Here is a 24,308-nt window from a genome sequence, read left to right on the forward strand (position 1 = left end):
GCTTCTCAAATCTCAGAGTTCAATGCAGGATTCACAAACTGCTTTCTCTTGAAAGAGGGTGTTCAAAACTTAGTTTTGAGTTTTATATGGTGTAACTTAGGTCTCCTGCTAACTGGCTAACTCGCGTTACTGTAATACTTCTGCTAATCAGTTTGTGGGCCACGATTACCTATAACTGTGTCTATTAATGCAGATTGTCTGTCATTCTCACTACTTTGAGGAAATATTTATTTATTTCGAGCTCGGCTAATGTATATTGTATACATGCACTGTTACTGATACAGTTTCCGCGTGTTCACCGCAATATATTCGAAAAATACTCTGTAAATAAATTAGTACAAGTAAAATAATCGGTTTGTTGATGAACATGCACTTGTTAATGCTGATGGTGAGGAATTACAGTTGCAACATCTCATATAATGTACCTCAAACTGAGTAGTGTATCACTGAGAAACACTGAGTCCTGCTCGAGTCGTCCGTGCGATGGAGGTTCGGGTTGAATAACAGTTCTTTGAATGTTTCATCATCGGACTCGCGCTCGCATTGATATGGTAAAATCGATGTCATTGTTCGTTACTGTGTTTAGTTTACAGTGTAGGAAGCCTCAGGACAAGCAGAGCTGACGTTGTTATGGCAATGGGCGGTTTTGTTTTCGACGCGCTGTACACGGTAGGCCAATCACAACAGACTGAGCTGTCTGGCCAATCAGAGCAGAGTATATCGCGGAAAGGCGGGATTTAGAGAGATTGATTCATTTGACGAGTCGTTTGAGAGTCATTGAAAATGTGATGATGTGCAAATGTATATTATGTATAAAAACTGTTTTTTTTTTACCTTTGATGCATGTAAACATGTTGTAGGAGACTCCACAACAACATTAGGAGACTTTAAAATAGCATAATAGGGGCCCTTTAATGACTCAGACAGCAGCAAGTTTATTAGGCTGCCGTCACTTTAAGAGCAAATGCATACATACAATATATGCATGATTAAACTTGAAAAAATGCATCCTAGATATGCATATTTTTTCAAATCCATTATTAATTTTTGAGATTTTAGAAAATTTAAATGATCAGTTTAAAAAAAACTATTTGCAAAGAGCAAGGTATTGCCAAAAATCACACCATTACCAATCACAAAATGTAAAAATCATGCCAAAATCATGTAAAATTTTTACACATTTGTTTGTGTTTACTGGGTCACTCCGTGTCAACTAAACCAGAGGTCCCCGGCTAAAAATGTTGACTTTCTTTTCTGGTGAAAGACGAGAAGAAGAAAGCCCAAATATTAAATGTCATGGATAAATATTTACTGAGTAATCCACTATTTTGTAGGAGTCAAAATGACAATTTTCAGCTGACCTTAGGAGGGAGTCAAAATGACTTTAGAAAGATGGCAGGATCATTGTTTTATTTTTATACAGATTAGGAGGTGTATCAGATGATGTTAGCCATTTTATGTTGCATTGTATGCCAACGGTGACAGTGCAAAAATGTGAAAAAGTTAACTTAAGTTTGTATGCCTGTGTTAAATATATCTTAATATCCCTTTAGATTGTGGTTCTTCACAAACTTTTCTTTTAATGTCTTAATTTTAAGGCCCTATATGGTTCATTTCCAGTAAGATTCCAGAGGGATTTCAATGTGGCTCCATGAGTAAATTGTTAAACTGTATTAATTTTCAGGGGTCAAAAACCAAATCCACTTGCATTTACCTGATAATTTTTTTCTTTTAAAGAGGAATGTCTGAAAAACAAATGATGTTGAAACTAGAAATGTATCTTGTTTCCCTTTATCAAAACAATTGCATAGAATATTCCTAGTACCATATTCTTTTTTCAAAGTTTGCATTCCTGTAACTCTAGAAGTATTAAAGATATCTCAAAATCCTTTTAGATTCTGGTTCTTTATAAACTTCTTTTGGAAGCTTCATATCTTCATTTTAAAGGCCCTATATGGTCAAATCCCAGAGATATGGCGATCCCAATGTGACTATGTTCAAATTATTGGATTTGACCCATTTTCAATGGTTGAAATCAAAATGTGAGTCACTTTGCATACAGCTAATAATTATTATATTTAAAGAACAATCTCTGAAGAACAAACAATATTGAAAGTAGAAATATATCATGTCTCCCTCTATCAAAACAACTGGATATAGAACATAATGCATAATGACTGATGGCATATATGCAAATAATAACGGTAACCCAGGGTTATGTCAGATTATGAATAACCAGGATTAATGTTTAACTCTTGGTAAAGTATGAGCAGTGTGAAACATAAAATAAGATAACCCAGGATCCCATTTACTTGGGGTTTAGAATGACTATTTCAAGTGTGAGAGCTCTTAAATGTTTTAAAGTTTGATGTATTATCAGTTATTTCACCAAATATGCCCTTTAGCCGTGGATGCTACTCGATCTATGACTATACTTCACATGCTATAACAATAGGAAATTGTAATACTTAATCCAGGTGAGGCAAATCTAGGTTTATTGATGTGAATACAATGTGTGGGAAAACACACTTTCCTAAGAGGCATGACACTTGTCTCAAACATGTAGATAAGATACTGCACATTTGAACTCTCGGTTGCTTCAGAAAGTGTTTAAATCAACAAAATCCCTTCTACCAAATATCTCTGAAACGGATTCAAATCTAGAATCTTAATTACAGACTTCTGGGAACAAGTTAATGTGCCACAACTTGACCATTTCAGTGTATTTTTGTCACTCAAACTGGTATAATGAAACAAGCTACAGTTTCATCATTATTTATTTATCAGACGTTCCCCTTTAAATACGATGCTTATCAGCCATGTGCAAAGTGACCCCCATTTGGTTTTTAACCATTGAATATGGGTAAAATTGAACAATATGGACATGGAGCAGCATTGAGATTTATGGAAAGCTGAAGTAGTTCCAGGCAGTTCTTGACCGCACAACGACATTGACCAAGAAAATAAATATAACAAACAATAGGCTAAAAATTGCACACTATTGTCTTGTTTTTAGGGCTGGGAAAAGATTAATCGTGATTAATCGCGTCCACAACATAAAAGTTGTGTTTACATAATATATGTGACCCTGGACCACAAAACCAGTCACATGGGTCAATTTTTGTTTTTTTATTCAGATAAATTATACATAATATGAAAGCTGAAGTAAATAAGCTTATAAGAAGAATATTTGGTCGAGATACAACTATTTGAAAATCTGGAATCTGAGGGTGCAAAAAAATCGAAACATTGAGAAAATCGCCTTTAAAGTTCTACATTTATGATTCGTGATTGTGCTGCATTCACTCACAAAAATAAATGTTATATGTATTTACAGTAGGAAATTTACTAAATATCTTCATGGAAAGTGATCTTTACTTAATATATTCATGATTTTTGGCATAAAAGAAAAATCGATAATTTTTACCCATACAATGTATTGTTGGCTATTGCCACAAATATACGTGTGCCACCTGTGACTGGTTTTGAGGTCCAGGGTCACATATATGTGTGTGTACTTGGTATAATTGTTTTGTATAAATACACACACATGCATGTATATATTTAAGAAATATTTGCATACTGTGTATATATATATTTATATATAATGTATATTATATATAAATATTTTATATATAAATAACACATTTTTCTTCTAAACACAAACTTTTATTTGGATGCGATTAATCGTTTCACAACCCTAGCTTTTCCCACAAAATAGTTTTATTAATGGAAAGCACTCGGCTCTCAGAAAAAAAAAAAATTACGTTTGTGTTCCAACCATAAATGTAAGAAACGTATGGCCTTGGAACGAGGTGAGGGAGAGTAAATGATGACAGAATTTTCATTTTTGGGTGAACTATCCCTTTAACAGACAAACACCGAACAATCAGACATTACTCTGGCCGTTCACACGGTCCTGTGAACCTCTCGAGCCAACATCAACACACACTGCAGACGGTCTGCGGACCGCTGTAAACCTTCAGTTATTTTTTTGGGGTGATCTTTTACAACCCTCACACTCAGTCATTAAATGTGCTCTCAGCCGGGAGGGATATTTTATGACTTCATTTAAAAATATACAAATTACACCAGAAGTCTGTTGTCTGTCAGATTCGGGAAAGTATTTTTGGAGGTTCACACAACTGTGATTTATCCGCTGATATCAAAGTTTATAATCTGGAGTGAAGACATAGGAAACATTTGATTTTTTTTTTTTTGGATTTTTTTTTTGGTATACAGTATTTATTAATATGCGTCTTGTCAGCCTCACAGTGTGTCCTAACCAGATGTGACACAAGACATTTCCTACAAGTAACTTTCTTGTGAACCCTGAAAATGAAAATGCCATACAACCAGACACCATTCTGTAGAATAGTGTAATCCAGTCATAAAAAATGGAAAATAATGTAAAATGTCACGGTAATATGAGGTCAATCCATATGAACTCCTCCTTCACCGAGAGTCACTTCATGAGCATTTCACCGTTTCCGTTGATGGAACTATTGTCTCATACACACACACAAACTCAAAGGTCTTCACGACAAACCATCAAAATAAAACTTTGGTTTAACTTGAAGAAATTGTGACGCATTACAATTCAGAAGTAAAATGTACTTCTCAAAGTAATAATAATACAGTTATTAACTTTATTTTGTAGGGAATATAAAAATTTTCTACAAAAAAAAAAAAAAAGATTTTCATTTGATTACATTTTAAAAGATTAATTAAATGATACATTTTTTATGCCTTCATTTGATTACCACATTTCAATATTTATAGTGCCCTAAAAGGTCTTAAATTTTTTTCTTTTATTGTATTAGTTTCATGATTTCAGTGAATAACTAACATTTATTTTACCTATTAAAATGGAATTAAAAAATTTTGGGCAGGGGAAAAAAACAAAGCGGATTTTATAGGGCCCCACAATCACAGCCAATCAGAACACATTTTCCATTTAGCATACACGATTTTGGGCCAATCACATTTTCCTGGAGGCTGGGTCACTCAGCACATCGCTGCAGAAATAGAAACCAAGCGACAGACAAAACTGTTGTCACAGTAGCAGCTGGTTGGGACAGAAGCTCATTAATATGGAAGAGAGAGAAAGCTCAAATAGTCACACATGGTTAGGACACATTGCCAGCCTCATACGGTTTACCAACAGTTTGATGCATATTGCACACAAAAGTCTTTTGACAATCGCAAGGTCCAGTGTGATTGGCTTCATTGGTTTCGTGGAGTCAGGGTGCACCAGAAACAGTCTGTCCCGTGTTCCAGGGGGGAGGATTCGGGCTCTGATCCGGCTCTCACACAGTAACCTGAGACTGTCCTGTAGAGGAAGAGACACAGAGACAGAGAGACAGAAAGAGAGACTCTTTGTTCAGTAGACAGAGAAGAATAACTCCCTTGATCACTCTCTTCTGTTAGATGTCTCTGTTGCTCCTGAAGTCATTGTGATCTAGAAAGCGTTGCATTCTAAATCCACTTTTCTTTTTTCTTTTTTTTGTCATTTTTTTATGACAGACGAAAGTTTCGGAGGCAGTGTGTAAACGTGATTGACACAATGTGAGGTCGTATTTATTTTTTAACGTTTGAAAATTTTCGTACGAGAATTTCGGACTTGGTATGCACTTGACCTTGACTTTAAATTAGTGGCTGTTTTTGCTACTGTACCTTTAAGACTTATATATGTAAATATTTCTGTTGTGATTGGCTATTCAGTAAGTAAACACAAAGCTAGTAAACACTATCATTCATTCGGGTGAGCCAGGTCTATAGATGTTGACAGTAGTACTTTACGCCCACAAAGAAGATCATAATAATACGTTTATTATCTGTTGTGTGGGATTGGCACATCCGCTTGCCATGCCCCGTTAGTTACTGTTGCTAACGCTGTCAAACTTTCTTACTGGTGCTTGTTTTGTCTCTGGCAAATATGTACGAAGAACTGATAGGATTAAGTGATTTATCTCAGGAATTACTAAAGCTTAACTGTATTTATAGCCATTATTTTAATGTGGTCTGCTGGTTTGTCATGGAAGGCTTCATCCAGAGCCTGATGTGTTCTGGGAATGAATGCTGCGCATGATCATCACGGTCTACTAAAAAGAGACAAGCAAAATAGATGGCAAGCCAAAATAATTATTTTTTTCCATAATTAATTTTTATATACATTTCATTGTTTTTTTTTTATTGGAACACTCATATAAATGTCATCTTGTAAGTTAAACCTATACATTTACTAAAGTGCCCCTATTATGCTATTTTAAACATTCATAATTTTTATTTTGGAGTCTCCTTTACATGCATGCAAGGTCAAAAAAACAATTGAATTTTCTCATAATATACTCTGCAGCATCATCTCTTTTCTCACAGTGTCTGAAACGGTTCGACAAAGGATTCGGTCTCTCTAAACCCCTCCTCCCAAAGAGTCTGCTCTGATGTGATTGGTCTACTCTGGTCTACTCTGCTCTGATTGGTCAGATGGCCCAGTCTGTTGTGATTGGTCTACTCCCCTCTGATTGGTCAGATGAGTCTGTTGTGATTGGTCTACTCTGCTCTGATTGGTCAGATAAGTCTGTTGTGATTGGTCTGCTCTGCTCTGATTGGTCAGATGGCCCAGTCTGTGATTGGTCTACTCTGCTCTGATTGGTCAGATGGCCCAGTCTGTTGTGATTTGATCTACTCCACTCTGATTGGTCAGATGAGTCTGTTGTGATTGATCTTCTCTGCTCTAATTGGTCAGATGAGTCTGTTGTGATTGATCTTCTCTGCTCTGATTGGTCAGATGAGTCTGTTGTGATTGATCTTCTCTGCTCTGATTGGTCAGATGGCCCATTCTGTGATTAGTCTACTCTGCTCTGATTGGTCAGATGGCCCAATCTGTTGTGATTTGATCTACTCTGCTTTCATTTCTCTCATCAAACACATATAGAATGCAAAATGTGTTCTTAAAATCACAAGCTCCTCCAGTCTGATTGGCTAATCTCTCAAGAATGTAATGAGGATGAATATATGCCTCTATAAATGTTAGTATGAATGAAAGTTATTCATAAATTAGGATTTTTGAGTTTGTATGCAGATTTCACACTGCATACACATGATTAGTGAACGAGGACCATTGTTTTAATCAAATATCTTTTCTATTCTTTCAGTAGTTTTTGAACCGGTTTTCCCATGTAGATTGTGGTATGTAATGTTGTAGGTAGATAAAGAAGGAGTCCAAAGAGTTTGAGTGTCTGCTCACTTGAACCAAATTTAAAAGCAGTTAAATGTATTTGTAGTGTAAACGTTAATGCATCCTGATGCTTCCCGGATAACGGTGAAAGACTGTTTTACTCATCTGTCAATCATTCACCGTACTAAAACAAGCACTTTAAACAGTGCAGGTTACGTGTGACTTTAACTGTCTGACCATTTACAATAACAACAAAAAACTATGAGCATTGCATACATTTTGAATATATATATGAGGCAAAAATGTAACCACTTTTTGTTGCTTTATCAACATCAGATCTTTTCCTCAAAATCCCTTCACAAGTGAGATGCGTGTTACTAGCAGGTGTCAACAGTTATCCATCTCTGCCGGACACTTGTGTTCAGATCATCGGAGATGTTAATACTAGGGCCATAGTAAAGCACAGACAGCACATAGTTAGTTGGCGTGTGATGACACCTCACTGCGGTAATGACAGGTTGGTAAGTTAGCGCTTAGCTTTCCTGAGCCGTTGACTGTGTGTTTGGAGTATGTACTCTGGGTGTAACTCAGTTGCTGGCATCTCAAATACTCAAACCACAAATACTGTTGCACATTCCATGTGTTATTATAGTTTTAAACATTTGTTGGTGGTGTGTATTTTTAAAAGTGGTGAGATTAGTATATTTGGACAGTAACAGCTGTCTGTCTGTTCTCTCTGAAAGACAGGGTTATTTTTGTTGTCGTGTGTGAAATAGTTATAATCGTAAATTACATCGGCAGTTCAAGTGTGAGTTCAATCTCTGAACTCTTCTGCTCTTGATTCACTCGCTGTTTATTTGTCTAAACTAGAATGCTTTGGCATGGCAAAAATAAAGGAAGAAAAAAAAATCTAGTGGTTAAACGGATCGTAGTTTATCCGTGATCCGTACGGACCCCACGGTTCAGAACGCATGTGATTCTTGGATTAATTGCAAAGTTTAATCATTATAGAGTTAAAGTTTATCATCTGCACGTTTTTTGTCTTGCCAATTTACACATTCAAGCGATTTCCAACGCAAGAAGTGGCAAAAAATAATTACATTTGTTTATGCGTGCCGTTATCGGTGTATGCGAGCGCACACACAAAGAGGCTTCCTGTCTCGGCAAGTATTCTCGTAAACTATGGCAGTAAAATAATGCCAAAAGTTTTTAAAACAAAAAAGCTTGTTGAATTGCACTACTTGAAAAAATATGCATTGCATCAACCGTGCTTGCATTTACATGCATTGTATTTTTAGGGCTTGCTTTTATATTTAAGCTGTGAATATTTCAATTCAAAACATTTCACACACATTTTCAATATTAAAAATTCAATAATCCATGTTCACCTTTCAGATTTCACTTCCAAAATATTCATTCTGTTTAAAAATGACAACCTATAATATTCGACAGGCCGATTTTTGGGTCCATTTTATTTCGCTTAACAAATTCAGTGGTTCAAATTCGACATAAAATGTGTCTGTTGCTCTAGGATATTTCCTTCATCCTCACACATGTCTGTCGTTGTTATATTTAGCAACACAAGGTGTGTTCCTCCTGTTTAGGGTTTTAATGTGTATTTGTGTGCTGTCGTGTTCTGGTTTGGCCGTTGTAGCGTGTGTGTGTGTGTGTGTGTCCCATGTGTTTATGAAGTGCACCTGCCGGTCGCCCCACCTCTTACCGTTCACTCCAGGAAGTTCAACAGCCTCTCCTCAAAGCTACACAAAAGTCTGAACAAACACACGGGTGTGGTGTAAACACGGGAATACTCATGTTTCTGTGACACACATCCGCCGTCACCTGAGGAATGTAACTCTCTCTCTTTGTGTCTCTCTCTCTGACATACTTTAATTGAACATATTTTGGAAATACTATTTGTAAAATAGTGCACTACTATACTATGTTAGCATGGATGGCATTCTCAGATGATATATTTGGCCAAATGTGCAGTAAACAACCAGAACTCACTGTGTGGAGTACTGTATCCCACAATGCTGTGCGCTTGACTTGACAGTGAGATCAATGAACTGGAAGTAATATCATCTCCTCCATGACTCATCATTTGATCTCACTGCCAGAAGTTAACTACTAGGGCTGTCAATGTAAAAGGCATAGTTCACCCAGAAAGGAAATTTGTCTCATGTTGCTCCAAACCTGTGTGACTTGCTTTCTTCTACAGAACACACATATTAGTTTACACACAGATATGAATTAATATTTAAAGCTGAACATTCAGAGCTGATTGGAAATATTAGTGATTATTAACGCACACAGCAGTCGCTCACTGTAGTTTATAAGTAAATGATAGTGAAAGATCTTTACTTTCATTCTATTTATAATTAAACGCAGATGAGACGGATCATTTGCAGTGTTTGTATGAAGAAATTTAAATCAAAGCTTGATAGGATTGAAAGTCTGCATATTTCCTCAACGAAGCCTCAGAAATATGCATATATTGTTATTTTTTGGTAGCTGAGAAGTAGGGTGATCATAAATTATTCATGTTAACAATGAAAAAGATTTTATTAAACTGAATTACACATTGCAACATTAAGGTCAAGTGATAATGTAGAATAGGCTACTGATTGGTGTAATATTCAGTCTCTACTGTTGCTAAATTGCAGGACATGTGTGATGATAAAAAGAGATATTAAAAACATAATCCGCACAGGAGACGCCGTTCCCAACTTCAAGGCTTTATGTGTGTGTGCTCCGAAACGGACCGCAACTAGTCAAGCAAATTAAACAGGCCTTGTGTGTGCGTCTAAACGATCAAATACACACAAAAAGTATGTCAAAATGACCGGCTTGGAGTGTATTCACTTGGAGAGTATAATAGTCTATATCGTGATTTGATTTAAGTGTACTGACCTACTTTTGATTTATTCATCCAAGATTTGACAAATTCAGTGAAATTCCACGTTATACAGTCAATTCCATGTTTTTGACTGGATTTCGTGATTCCGTCTGTGTATGGCCCTATTGCATATGGATGAAATGCATATGGAAGTCTATTTGTTCAGAGACAAGCTGCTATAGAAATTCACTAGTGTGACCATGTAAGGTGCCTGCATCATCAATAACAGTGGACTTTCGCAATATTGGACGGATTGCGTTCATACCATCAGTGAATTGTATCCCAGACAGTGTTGGGCAAGTTACTTCGAAACTGTAATGCGTTATTTATTACTTGTTACTGTCATTTCAAAGTAATTCGTTACATTACAATATTACTGTATTTAAAATGTAAGGCATTACACTACTATTGCATTACTTTTAAGTTACTCTCACCAAAATAACTGCAAATATGAATTTGGCAATCTAAATGTAGCGTATGATGCTCAATTAGCTCATTACACATCCAGTAGAAGGTGATGTGGTATCCGACTGAGCTTGGACCCATAAGAAATTTTACCATGATGTACTATAGTACATACCATGGTATACCATAGTAGTACCATGGTAGTACCATGGTACCTTACATCTAACCATGGTACATACTATATAGTACTTCAGATATTATCATGATTTTTATTTAAGTAATGTTCTAATTCTAGTTGTTTGTAAATGCTGCATGATTTTGACGTGGTCTAATCAATTGCCGTGCGCGTGAACTTTGAACATTCATGTCGCTTTCAAACACTGGAGCGGCCGCGGTGCAGAGTTGCCATGGAAACGGCGCTGGACCACTGCGACTGGTAAGCAGGAAATTCCCTCTCTCGCTGTTGAGAATGTACTATCCGCTGCAGGCTCACTCATCTCGGCTCTGTCTGATTAACGTACAGGAAGTGAAACATTTTGCGCGGACGTTTCTCCTCTGCTGATCTCGCGGTGATTTTGGCGAATTTGTATGAAGAAAAAAAAAACTACCACTTTATTCCAGGTTAACTAACAATGCTTGTAACGCGCGTTACTGACATTTGTACCGAGTAAAATATTACTTTTTTTCCCCCAGTAATGCCTTACATTACCGCGTTACAGCAAAAAGCAATGCATTACAGTAATTAATTACTTTTGTAACGCATTACTCCCAACACTGATCCCAGACCACCTTTTCAAGCAGACTGCGGGACAGGTGCGGTTTGGGTGCTTTCACACCAACCAACAAACTGAAATCAACAGACTCAAAGTCTTTCCCACATGATTATGTGAGAATAAATGTGAGACAGAAATATAAAATACTATTGTAATACAACTGCACTGGAAAATGTTGTGTTCCCAGATGTTAGTTTGGCTGACAGATGCTTCGCCAAAGCAGTGGCGCAAAAAATAATGTTACAGACATTTTATATTATGAGAAGGGTATAAATATTTTGAACATTATATCAATTCTTCAAGACTTCAATGTCCAAATACTTTATGGGGCCACTGTAAGTAGAAATACTGTAACCCAAAGCAAATGAATAATAACATGTTTTTTTAAAACTCTGAAACAGTTACTCATTAATAATTGGTTATAAAGTACAGCATGGGTACAGTTCACTGGCGCTTTTCTTTTTCACAATCATGACACATGCTGACAATCAGTCAAATATTAAAGAGCATGAAGTTTAAATTGGTCAGAAAGAATATAGCATTAATAATGTTCCTGTTGTCACAAATCTCCAAATCAGCTTCGTTATAGCAGGTGGAAATGAATCAAAATGTCATGTTGTAAATTCTCAGGAGTGTGTGTGGTGGTGTTGTACAGGTGTGCTGCTGGTGTTTAGGGATCAAGAGGCATTTATTTATCATTTGCACAATTAACACTGGGGAAAACTGGGTATTGAAATACTGGTGACGAGGCTCAGACATACAGTAATATTAACAGGAGCATACACAAATACAAACCCACAAATTAAGTAAACATGACCACACACACAAGTGGGGCACTGGGATATTAAAGAGACGTGGTATTCTGCAGGCAGAGCAATAAAAGGTAGACAAAGCAATAAAAACAATAAAACGTGGACAAGCAATAATAATAATAAGTGGCAGTAACAAATACAATCAAGTCTAAAGTCTCGTTCACACCAAGGATGATAACTATAAAGATAACGATAAATATAAAGTTCTAAAAATCATTCTCAATATTAAATAGTTCACAATACAGCGATAACGATAACGGCACAGAGAAAATATATCATTGGAATCACTTTCAGAATGATTTTACCCAGCTTATGAATGATAAAAACATTGACAGCCAATCAGAATCCTTCCTGCTGTAATGAGCTAGCACACGCTTAGAAAAACAGAATGATATCGTTTGCTGGACGCTAATATAGTTATCTTTGTAGTTTTTCTTCTTGGTGTGAACAGGCCTTTAACGGTGTAAAGAGTATTAAGTAGTCCTGAGTAAGAATACTGAGGTAGAAATCTTCGTGTCCGAAGTGGCAGTAAAAAGTGACACTGAATTGACGCAGAGCTAGATGAATAAATACAGGAGTGCAGTAATAAATACGATAAATAGTAAAAGTATCAAGAGCAGTAAGTAGACCTGAGTGAGAAACTGAGAAGTCGTCTCAATGTCCAAGTGGCAGTAATAAAGTGTCGGTAGTGCAGTGTTGCAGATCTAGATGAAGGACAGCTGGCTGGTAAGCAGTCTGATGGCTTGAAGAGAAAAGCTGTTCTTCAGTCTGGTTGTCCGTGATCGGATGGATCGTAAGCGTCTGCCAGACGGCAGTGTAGTAACGGGTGGTGAGCAGTGGGAGTGCAGTCCCTGGTGATGCTGCGGGCCTTTCTCAAGCAGCCTGTCTGGTGAATGTCCTGTAAAGCTGGGAGTTTGTGTCCTGTGATGAGCTTAGATGTTCTCTCCACTCTCTGAAGAGCTTTTGGTCGGAGGAAGAGTAGTTGCAATACCTTACAGTGATGCAGCCGGTCTGAAGGCTCTCTGGTGCAGCGATAGATGCCAAATCTCTGTAGCCTCTACAGGAATAGAGGCGCTGACGGGCTGTTCTCAATGATGTCTTAGTGTAGGCTCCAGGAAAGGTCCTCGGAGATGTGAATGCCAAGGAACTGGTAGAGTAGCTCCTAACTCTCTCTACCTCCACCCAATTGATGTTAAGGGGAACGTGACCAACTCTCTGTGACTTGTTGCAGTCCACAATCATCTACTTGAGATGCTTCTCAATACTCAAATTGATGCTTCCTTGTTTCCTCGCTCCTCCGTCCTCCAGCCTATGACCCGGTAACCAGCCATCTTGAAGGACATCTCAATTCTCTAGTTGCACCATGAGGAGGCGAGCAAAGAGGAGTGAGGAATCTTCCTGAGGAGGATGCACAGGTGTATCCTATGCGGAAGTCTTGCTTGTCGAGAAACCTGACGTATAAATTCTCTTCCCCTTCACATCTGTCGCAATAATTTTCATTTATGCTTTACTTTTACAGTTTAAATAAACCATATATCACACATATCAACAGAACATTTTGCTTTATCTTTATTATTTCTTAAATAACCAAACTTAACTACATAAGGGCAGATCCTTTGAGCACAGCTGATGACGCTTTGAAGTGATGCTCGTTTTCCTTCAATTCCTCCGTCCTCTTTTTCTTTCCTTGCAGCCTTCGAAACAAGGATGCACAAATAAGAAATGAGAAGCACCCTTGGTTTAGCACCTGATGTTTAAAGAGAGATTGTTGTCAGCACATCATACTGAGAGTGCACTGACCTCATCTCTGTAGGATGTCTTGTCGCCATCCGTGATGAGTCCTAGGATGGTTGTATCATTAGCAAATTTGAATATGATGTTGGAGCTGTACTTAGCAGAGTGGTTGTGAGTTAACGGGGAGTACAGGAGAGGGCCGAGTACACCCCCCTGTGGGGCACCAGTGCTGAGTGTGAGGGAGGAGGCTGTGTGGAGGCCAGTTCTGTCCACCTGGGGTCTGCCAGTCTGGAAGTCCAAGACACCGTTACATAAGTGACTCAGATCATAAGTGACTCTTTAGTCCCAGATCCTTAGTTTGGCTGTAAGTTTGGTAGTGATGGAGGTGTTGAATGCATAGCTGTAATCACATAGGTGTCTCTACTCTCCAGGTGTTTCAGGGCAGTGTACGGCCATTGCGATAGCGTCATCAGTTGATTTGTTTGTCTGGTAATCAAACTGAAATGGTGTCATGTAGAGATGATAATGAAATGGTGTCTTATTTTGTGTCCCATTACTTTTCTCTTTTTTTTTAATCATTTAACCAAAAAATTTATCTGGCATTACAAGTGTATAGTTTTAAATTCACCATGAAATCAAAATGGACAATTTTTGGAGTATTTATAATACATAAAAAAAAAAACATGTCCCCTCTTAATTTTTTATCAAAAACATAATTGTCACAGCAATTAGTAACCAATCAATTCCCGATGGAAAAAAGTCAAGTTGACATAATATCAACCTCATATAAAAAAGAATAGAACTAAATTAATTGTCTCATGTTGCACTCCTGAGTTTGATGATCAGCGCGTTTTAAAGGTCAAGTACATAATTTTGCACATCATTTGTAAAAAAATGCATATTTCAGACACAATATTGTTATATATTTTGTACATTATTGTACACAACTTGTAGAAATCTCCTATTAAGTTTCTGGTTAAAGTGTTAGCCTCCTTGCTTCATGAAAAAGCAGCATTTCAATTTAGGAAATTATATATATTTTTAATCATCTTTGCTTCTGTTTGTGGGCATATGTATGGTTTGTATGCATACATTAGGGGTGGAACGGTTCATAAAATTCACGTTTCGGTTCAATATGATACACTGGTGACACTTTTCGGTATGTTTTCGATACAGCAAAAAGAAAGAAATGGCAGAAAAATGTCCTTGATTTTTACATTTTTATTTATTTATTTAAAACTAACATCATAAAGTGATTTAAAATGTTATTTATTTATTAAAACTAACATCATAAAGTGATTTAAAATTGTATTTATTTATTAAAACTAACATCATAAAGTATGATCTTTTTTGACTTTGAACAATGATGGAGCTATACTTGACTCTTCAGCATATAAAACAAAAACAGCTCCTTATAAAAAATGAAATGTAATAGGCTATTGTAGTAGTTATAGGCCTAAACAAAGGTTTATTTTATTTCAGGTTCATTTTAAGTTGGCAAGACTCCAGATTAACATTTGAGGGCAACAATTTTATTCATTATGTGGAAATAATAACGGAGACATTTGAATGCTTCTCACTAGATCTCGTAGCGATGTTATTACTTCAGTGGTTTTCTTTACTGGATCTCTTAGCGCTGTGTAGTAACAGTGTGCTTGATCAAGATTGGCTCACGTTGCACTGACATTGGTCCAAACTCATAACGGACTGTTAAGCACAAATGAGTTGTGCGGTTTCGTTCCGCTTTCATCACGTTTGCCATTTGATGTTGGCCAATGCTGTGGTGGTCGCGCCAGCGCGAATGCTAACTAAATTTTGGTCGGCAGGAAAAATGGTCCAATGAATCGTTCGGTTTGAAATGCGTATCGAGCCGAAAGCCTTGTACCAAACGGTTCAATACGAATATGTGTTTCATTACACACCTAGCCTACATACAAATATGCATGTGTGTGTTCCATTCAAGTTTTTGTAACTGTGATCACATCTCATGCTCCACCAATCCCTGCTGAAATCTGGGAAATGTTTCCTGGAACATGATTTGAGTTTGCTTCACCTCACACAGCTTGTGTGTGTGTGTGTGTGTGTGTGTGTGTGTGTGTGTGTGTGTGTGTAAGACACTTCTCTGTTGAAGCTTAAATGAGTTGGACAGTATTGTCTTTGAAGGGAGAGATGGAGACATACAGGGGAGATTGGTCTAGGATTCCAGACTTTCTCTGGACTGGAGTTGTATAAATGTAAATGTGAAGCAGATGTACAGTATAAGTATTAATTTACCCACATTACAAATATCAGGACATAAAACATGCACAGTGGTCAGGCATTAAGCATTCTGTCTCCATTTGCTCATCCTCATTTTGCCTCAAATTCTTCTCTGCTCTTCAGAAGAATGTTCACACTGCTCTTTTCCCATACACTGAAAGTATTCAGTGACCAAGGGCTTTAAAAGTCCAAACAGGTATTAAGGAAAGTATCAAAAAAGCCCTCCATGTGATTTCTTTCTGATGATTCCTATTCACTTTTTCTGAGAAACGCGTCCAAATTGGTTAATCACTAAAATCGTAGTGTCTTCCTCGGTAGTTCTCAAATATCATTCATTCTTTTTCAGCATCTCAAAACTTTGTACATTAAGATGCATCATGGCAGGTTTGATGATGTTAATGCAAGACATTATTGGGTCTCGCACATCTGGTGACTGATGAAGTCAAGCTTTTGTGTGTAGGTCTAATTTCTTATGCATCTCATCCTGTTGCCAATTCTAAAGTGTCATTTTAGAGCTAGTTTTAAGCCATCCCCTGTGATCTTTGTTCAATAATAAATTGCATTGAAATGCAGACTAATGCAGTTATTGGAGAGAGATTGATAAACTAATTAAGCGTGTGTGAATTACCTGAGTCTGTGTCTCTCAACAGTGGCAGCAGCATCTAGAGCTTATCATCTTATTGTCGTAAATTTGATCGCAGTCTTGATATGATATTGTTTATCGCCAAACCCTATTACAGTGGTTAACAGCTCTCTGGAGAGGAAGATTATCAGTAAATAATGACATTCAATTGAATCTAGTCTCTCACACAAAGCTGTCACATGACTATGGTAGATGTAGTGGATTTAGAACATGAGTCATATCATCTTTAACACCTGTGATACTTTATTTCTTTTGTGGACATAAAATTTTTTTGGTTCCCAAACTGTTACTTCTGTCTACATGAGGACGAGAGAGGAGGTCAGAAGTCAGACAGGAAGGTGTTTGAATGTTGTAGTGTAGCTGAAGCAGGTGTGAACAGCACAGCACAGATTCTCTTCCTCACTCTCAGAGACCAGGAGTGATCAGGTTTCAGCAATGAAAAGGAACATTGTTTGAATCGCTGGCGTCGTCCAGGGCAACCGGAGAGATGGAAGAGAGACAGAAAGAAAGAGAAGGAGAAAAAGAGGCCAAGTGTAACCACAGAGCAGTGTGAGGTCAGCGCAGGCCTGCTATTCATCACACACGCACACACATACTCTCATCATTTTAACAGTTAATTAACACGCAATCATTGCAGTTTCTCAGTCTCGCTATTATTTTTCTAGATGGAGATTCACAGGTTTATTCTCTGGTGGGTGTAAGTCGTTTTTTAATTTGGGATGTTGTCTCGCTTTCCAGGAATATATATAAATAAATACATTTACTTGAGAAGCAAAATTTGATTAGATAAGACTTGTTTTCAGAGAATTTATCTTGAACAATGCTATTGTTTCTCCATTTTTAAATATAAACTTCAAAGATACATTCTCTGAAAACAAGTCTTAGAAGCTTCTCAAGAGAATTTGATCTTGTTTTAAGGATAAGATATTGTTCTTTAAATCAAGACAAAAATATTGATTTCGATTTATTTTTTTTCTCCAGTGTAACGAGCTTCTAAAGTTCAGCAGACACTGAGTCAGTGGGTGAACTGCTTGAGAGATATCTGTTCAGTCGCTTCCGTGAAGATTCATGCTGAGCTTTTCTTTTCTAATGTGCCGCCCAGCCGACATTTGCCGACTGTTGTTTAGATTAAATCCTGTGAGGAGTGTGGAGGAATCTACAGCACCATGGCTGAAAAAATCCTATTTTACACAAGTTCTGTGCTTGCAGTCTGAATTAAAGGGAAGAAGTTAAAAGAAGTGATTAAATGGCTGCAAGTATTTCTCTTGCATTGTGAGTGCAACCACTTTGAAGAGAATGACTCTTATGAGCTGGTTCTTTTTAATAAATCAATTGAAAGGATTCTTGAACATGGAATTTAAAGGGAACTTATTATGTCCCTTTTCACAAGATGTAATATAAGTCTCTGGTGTCCCAAGAAGTTTCAGGTCAAAATTTATATCTTATATGTCAGCAAAAACACTCATTTTTTTTGTGTGTGTGTGTGTCCCTTTAAATGCAAATGAGCTGCTGCTCCCTCCCCCTTTACATGAGCTTCGGATACTCCGGCAACAACAAAACTGGAGAATCTCACGCTGCCAAAATGTCTGAAATTGTCAGTAGCGGTGTTTAGACTTACATGTTCGAAACAGAGTCGGGCACTGATGGAAGTTACAACTTTTCAATTGCAACTTTTCTGAGTGGTTAGTGGATAAATGTATGTAGTTGTTGTGGCGTTAAGTCGATTCAACTCATCGACTAGCATGTACCGTTGGTGGATTTTTACCATTATAGGCTGGTTGTTTACACATGTGGACACACATCGGTGTTCAAACATCTTGTAAAAGTGAATTTTGCATTATAGATCCCCTTTAGATCAGTTTAACAAATCATTTGTGATTGGTTACAATTAACACCACTAAACTCAGTCACTTATCATCTTAACTTCAGCTCTAAAAATAAGTGAACAAGAACAATTCGCATATCAGCCCACAGTAGTTGTAGATCACAAGATGAGATGGTCTCTACATAAAGCCACTATGAATCAGTTCTTTTGAACTGTCCATTTCAGTCAATCATTGCAAACAGCATGTTTTTGTATTGTTGTAGTGTGGTTATACTTTATATATATATATATATATATATATATATATATATAATGTGTGTGTGTGTGTATATATCAGATTGTCCTTAAATTCTTGTTTTTTTTGTTGTATTAGTCTATTAAGTCTTAAAATGGCTTAAGTTTCATTCAAACATAAAAATATGGTACAAAAGCAGTGTGTTTTTGTTTAGCTTGTAGTTAAGACCAATTATTATTGGTTAGGAAAGTTAGTCCCTGTGGTTGAGAGAGGAGACTGTGTGTGTGTAGACAGAGAGACGTCTAGTCGTGTGGATGGGAGATTATGTTCAGGGTCAGGAAGCTGAACACTTTTTTCCAGTTTTTGGACTACATCAATTTACATATCACCATCTCCAACCCAACCCTGTTCGGTTTCCATGTTTTCTGGGGACTTTCCATAGATATTTAGATTTTTATACTGTACAAACTGTATTATTTCCCCTATCCTTACCCATCACAGAAAACTCCATACATTGTTACATAAAAAAAAAAAAAGAATCATACTTTTATAAGCCATTTTCCTCATGGGAACCAAAAAAAGTCCCCTTAAGGTAAAAAATGTCTGGTATTACTGAATGTCCACACAACATAGGGTTTACCAGGACCACACACACAAACATGCACGGACATGCACACACACACACACACACACACACACACACACACACACACACACACACACACACACACACACACACACACACACACACACTAACACTAACACTATTTTTGTTTTTAGAGATGTCATATTCTAGACTTTTGCAGAATTTTATTTTTTTAAAGTCCACTAAGTGATGTTAGTCAAGATTTCATGTACCAGAAGAAGTTGTAATTTATTAACAAGTATTTTTTTACCAGAAGAGAGTGCAACAGTTCTCCATAGGGAAATTGATTTTTAATAACTTAAGGCTTTAAAGACCCACGAACTGTGAGCTACGGTGTTGCTAATTGATGGTATGTGCTGCTTTTGTTCAAACCATCAATGTGCATAATTTCAACCTATTTTTTTATCTGATTGTCATTTGCAATGCTTCATGGGATTGTAGTTCTTTCCCTCATTAAAGCAGAGTAACTAAGTTTGTAATGTTGTGATTCACCTCATCATGGCTGGTTGGTTTAGTTCATGGCTTATTCAGTCTTTTATGAAGAAATCCCTATGGGACAAATACTTCAGGAACCAATGTATCTGAAAAAGTGGACGCACGCTGTTGCACTCTGTAGTTCTCATCTTTCATCAGGACTCGCCAAGTAAGTGAATGTGGAACAAGTGATGCGTAATTAATATGTAAATGTCTGTGGTCGTAAGGTAATGAATCATGGTTTTGACATCATAATCATGATCTGCTTTTCAGTTTAGCTTCAGTAAATATTCTGCACTCTTATGTAAAAAAACAAGAAAAGTCCACAATAAGACTTTCTTTTTAAAACAAACTGATGTCCGCTGTTAAGTGTGAAATTATTTGATCAATATCTAAAGACAGTGTTTTTAAAATGTATTGATAAAATATAACATTGTTCCAACACATGCATCTTTCTAGAATGAATCCAGTGAATCTGCCTCAGTCTGTGTTATTTGACTTTGGCCCTCGTGTGAATTTGGCATCATCCTGATATATTGAGATATATTTCATCACATGAGAGCTCAGCACGTTTGCTGTTTTCTGTGCAGTGATGCGGTTGTTTCTCTGTAATAAAGTTACTCTTTTCTGTTCCTAGTTTTAAAGCTATTTAATTCAAACCACAACCCTCAATGATATAAACCCAGATTGTGAAATACTTTGGACCCTCCAGAAATGTTCTTTTCCCCTAAAACTGCAGATCTGTAGCTTGAGAAGCTCTCTAAACCTCCACAGAAAGAGCGGTTAGTTATGATGGTATCTGTCCATGTGTCTTTCCGTCTTAGTAAAAGTTTGTGGCTCTCGGACGGATTATGTGATGATAACAACATCAATTTCCTGTCTGATGAAAGTATGACGCGACTCAGATGAGCTGACTGACTGCTGTTGGCCTGCTTTGTGTATGTTCATGTGTAGTCGCTCAAGCTCCGACATGCTCCTGGTATTCCACACACAGGACATGTTTACCAGGTTAAATCACACCTCACAAAGAGTCTGAATGAGTGGACTGATCGCATTCCCTCTTCGACACTGAATGAATTGAATTTAATGAAAGACATACCTGAGTTTCTCTTCAGATCTACAGAGCCTTAGTGGAAAAAGTGTGTGTGTGTGTGTGTGTGAGAACGAGAGAGAGCTGGCATGGATTTGTGCTTCGACTTTGTTCATTCAAAGTTTGGAGTCCGGTCTGTGTGTCTCTCAACAAAATAATACTTAATTTAGGATAGTTTGACTCTGTCTACAGTTGGATTCATTTTATATTGAGTTTCCCCTCCAATTTCTTCCCTCAGACTGATAAAATATAATTAGTGGAAGCCAGTGAGATCATTTTACTCAAACCCAAAGTTTTATTGTTACTCTCTCACAGTGATCCGACTTAATCTGCTTTCACTCACATATTTAACTCTATCCATTATTCAGAAACAGATCAAATACACTATTTAAATGCATATTTCAGCAAAAAAAAAAGAAAAAGAAAAGTAAATCGTCATTATTTACTGTTACAGTATGTCCTTCCAAATCTGTGTGACTGTAATAACACAAATTATTTTGAAATGTCTAGAGGATTGTTTGTCAAACAAAAATAAAAGGGGACTATTGGACTGTTAAGCTCCTAAATAAAAAAATAAAATAAAAAACGTAAGTCCTTTGTATGAGGCAAGACCAAAGTCGATATTTATTGAAAATGTCTACCACCGTCATAGTTCCCAAATCTTATTTGCCCTCATGCTTAGAAGAAAATAAGGCATACTTAATATATTTGGAATGAAATGTGGGGTGAATACATAATTACAAATTGGGGTGAAGTAAACTTATAACTAAACTATGAATAAAATCTAATCAATTCTACACAATTACAATTATTTGGAATATTCAACCAAAAATGTAAATTGTCAAAATTTGCTCACCCTTCATCTTTCAAACACAAATGAAGATGTTTTAGTGAAACCTGAGAGATTTCTGTCCCTTCAACCAAAGGCCATTCACCCAGTAATTTGACATTTCAAAAAAGTTCATAACGACATTATAAAAGAAAACCTTTGCGTTCCCCTGAAAAACGTTGCTTTTGCCCACAAAACTTTTGCGTTCCCCCGAGAAACTTTGTGTTCGCTTGCAAAACCTTTGCGTTCCCCCGAAAAATATTGCGTTCGCTCACAAAACCTTTGCGTTCCCCCATGAAACTTTGCGTTCACTCACAAAACCTTTGCGTTCCCCTGAGAAACTTTGTGTTCGCTCGCGAAACCTTTGCTTTCCCCTGAGAAACTTTGTGTTCGCTCGCGAAACCTTTGCGTTCCCCTGAAAAACGTTGCTTTCGCCCACAAAACTTTTGCGTTCCCCCGAGAAACTTTGCGTTCCCCCGAGAAACTTTGCGTTCACTCGCGAAACATTTGCTTTCCCCTGAAAAACGTTGCTTTCGCCCACAAAACTTTTGCGTTCCCCTGAGAAACTTTGCGTTCCCCCGAGAAACTTTGTGTTCGCTTGCAAAACCTTTGCGTTCCCCCGAAAAATATTGCGTTCGCTCACAAAACCTTTGCGTTCCCCCATGAAACTTTGCGTTCACTCACGAAACTTTTGCGTTCCCCTGAGAAACTTTGCGTTCCCCCGAGAAACTTTGCGTTCCCCCATGAAACTTTGTGTTCGCTCGCGAAACATTTGCTTTCCCCTGAGAAACTTTGTGTCCGCTCGCGAAACCTTTGCGTTCCCCTGAAAAACGTTGCTTTCGCCCTCAAAACTTTTGCGTTCCCCCGAGAAACTTTGCGTTTCCCCATGAAACTTTGCGTTTCCCCATGAAACTTTGCGTTCACTCGCGAAACATTTGCGTTGCCCCTAAAAACTTTGCGTTCGCTCACAAAACATTTGCTTTCTGACGAAAAAAATTTGGGTTTGCTCGCAAAACCTTTGCGTTCCCCCAAGAAACTTAGCGTTCGCTCATGAAAGCTTTTGAGCTTTTTGCGAGCAAAAGTAAAGTTTCTCGGCGGAACGCAAAACATTTGCGAGAGAGCGCAAAGGCATTGACAAATAATTTTTCTTCAATCTTTTTTCTTTTCCATGTCCCCTTAGGGGCTCCATAGTAATGTACTTTCAATGGAGAGAAATCTCTGAGATTTCTCTAAAATATCTTCATTTGTGTGTTTCGAAGATGAACGAAAGTCTTATTTCTGATAGGATTTGTATTTTTGAGTGAACAATTTTTTTAATGATCTTAATTGCTTAAAAGTTCAACTTTGTAATACATGTTAGTTGACCATGAGCTGCAACAAGAAATCATTTTCTGTTGTTTTGTTTAGAAAGAATTTGTTGTTTGTGGCTGAAAAAAACAACAACAATCGATTATAATAAAATAATAAAATGTCCATTATATTTGTTGCCTGTTCTTTGTTAGACAGTTGCTCTCAGAGCAGCTGCACTGCAGAACTGTCACCCTATCATTTTGTAAAACCATGGAAAAGATTAATCGGATATCAATTTTTTTTTAAACCTTCTGACTAAAATTGACTAAAGAATGACTAAATCTGTAAAAGTGATTTTGTGTGTGTGTGCAGTTATTGTTTTGAAGTGATTTTATTTTTAGTAGACAAGGGCTGCTTTCACCGGGCTGATATTAAAGCAGAGAGGAAGCCCTTCTTTGGCAAGACTGTAGAGAAACTGATTACAGCTTTGATGTTTTGGTTTCTGTGAAATGTCCACTGTTTTTGCAATAACTGAAATACTGACCTGTGATCTAGGAAGGGGTCTCATCTTCATAATACACATAATAAGCAGTCTTAAAGATTATGAAAGTAAATGAACAGTTATTGTGTGTTATTAGCTGTAATTGATCTTGAGTTGTGTTTGTGGTGTCTCAGGTGTACAGCACGTTCTCCAATGAAGACTACGACCGGAGGAATGACGACGTGGATCCTGTGGCGGCGTCTGCGGAGTACGAGCTGGAGAAACGGGTGGAGAAGATGGACGTGTTTCACGTGGAGATAGAGAAAGGTGAGGATGTGTCTTTCACAAAATACTCTTGACTCTTTCTGGGATTTGATTAATAAACCAGCAGTCAAAACTATTTCAATTTGAGTTTTAACTTTTAAAGACCTCATTCTGCACCTTTTTGTTGTTGTTATAAATCAACTTGAAATGTCATACAGGGTTTTTCCGCACCAGAAACAGCCATAATATTAGTTTTCATGCTCATTTTGTCCATCCTCTCACTGACTCTTAAATTAAGGCCCATTCACAACAAGAATGATAATTCTAAAGATTACGATAAAGATATAGTTCTAAAAATCTTTCTAAATATATAAAAATAGCAGTTCACACCACAACTATAAGGATAACGACACTGAGAAATGATATCGTTGGAATCACTTTCAGAACAATTTTTTTCCAGCTAATGAATGCT

At 37.2% G+C, this 24,308-nt stretch overlaps 1 protein-coding gene and 1 long non-coding RNA gene across 4 annotated transcripts in view; one reads left to right on the forward strand and one right to left on the reverse strand.

The window, feature by feature from the left end:
* The window catches only part of ppp1r9ala (protein phosphatase 1 regulatory subunit 9A-like A), a 55,159-nt gene that overhangs the window by 7,632 nt on the left and 23,219 nt on the right, over nt 1-24,308 (forward strand). For all 3 annotated transcript variants that reach the window (XM_082176038.1, XM_082176039.1, XM_082176040.1), the window contains exon 3: nt 23,767-23,899. In XM_082176038.1, the coding sequence (XP_082032164.1) occupies nt 23,767-23,899 (133 nt within the window). The remainder of the gene's footprint in view (nt 1-23,766; nt 23,900-24,308) is intronic.
* Nucleotides 18,836-23,760, reverse strand: LOC309503544. The gene is made up of 3 exons (XR_014207713.1): nt 22,735-23,760; nt 22,491-22,693; nt 18,836-22,387 (listed from the first exon to the last, which is right to left on the reverse strand). It is a non-coding gene; the product is annotated as an uncharacterized lncRNA (long non-coding RNA).

Source organism: Leuciscus leuciscus (assembly GCF_965113295.1).
Source record: "Leuciscus leuciscus genome assembly, chromosome: 7".
In the NCBI taxonomy this organism is placed as follows: Eukaryota; Metazoa; Chordata; class Actinopteri; order Cypriniformes; family Leuciscidae; genus Leuciscus; species Leuciscus leuciscus.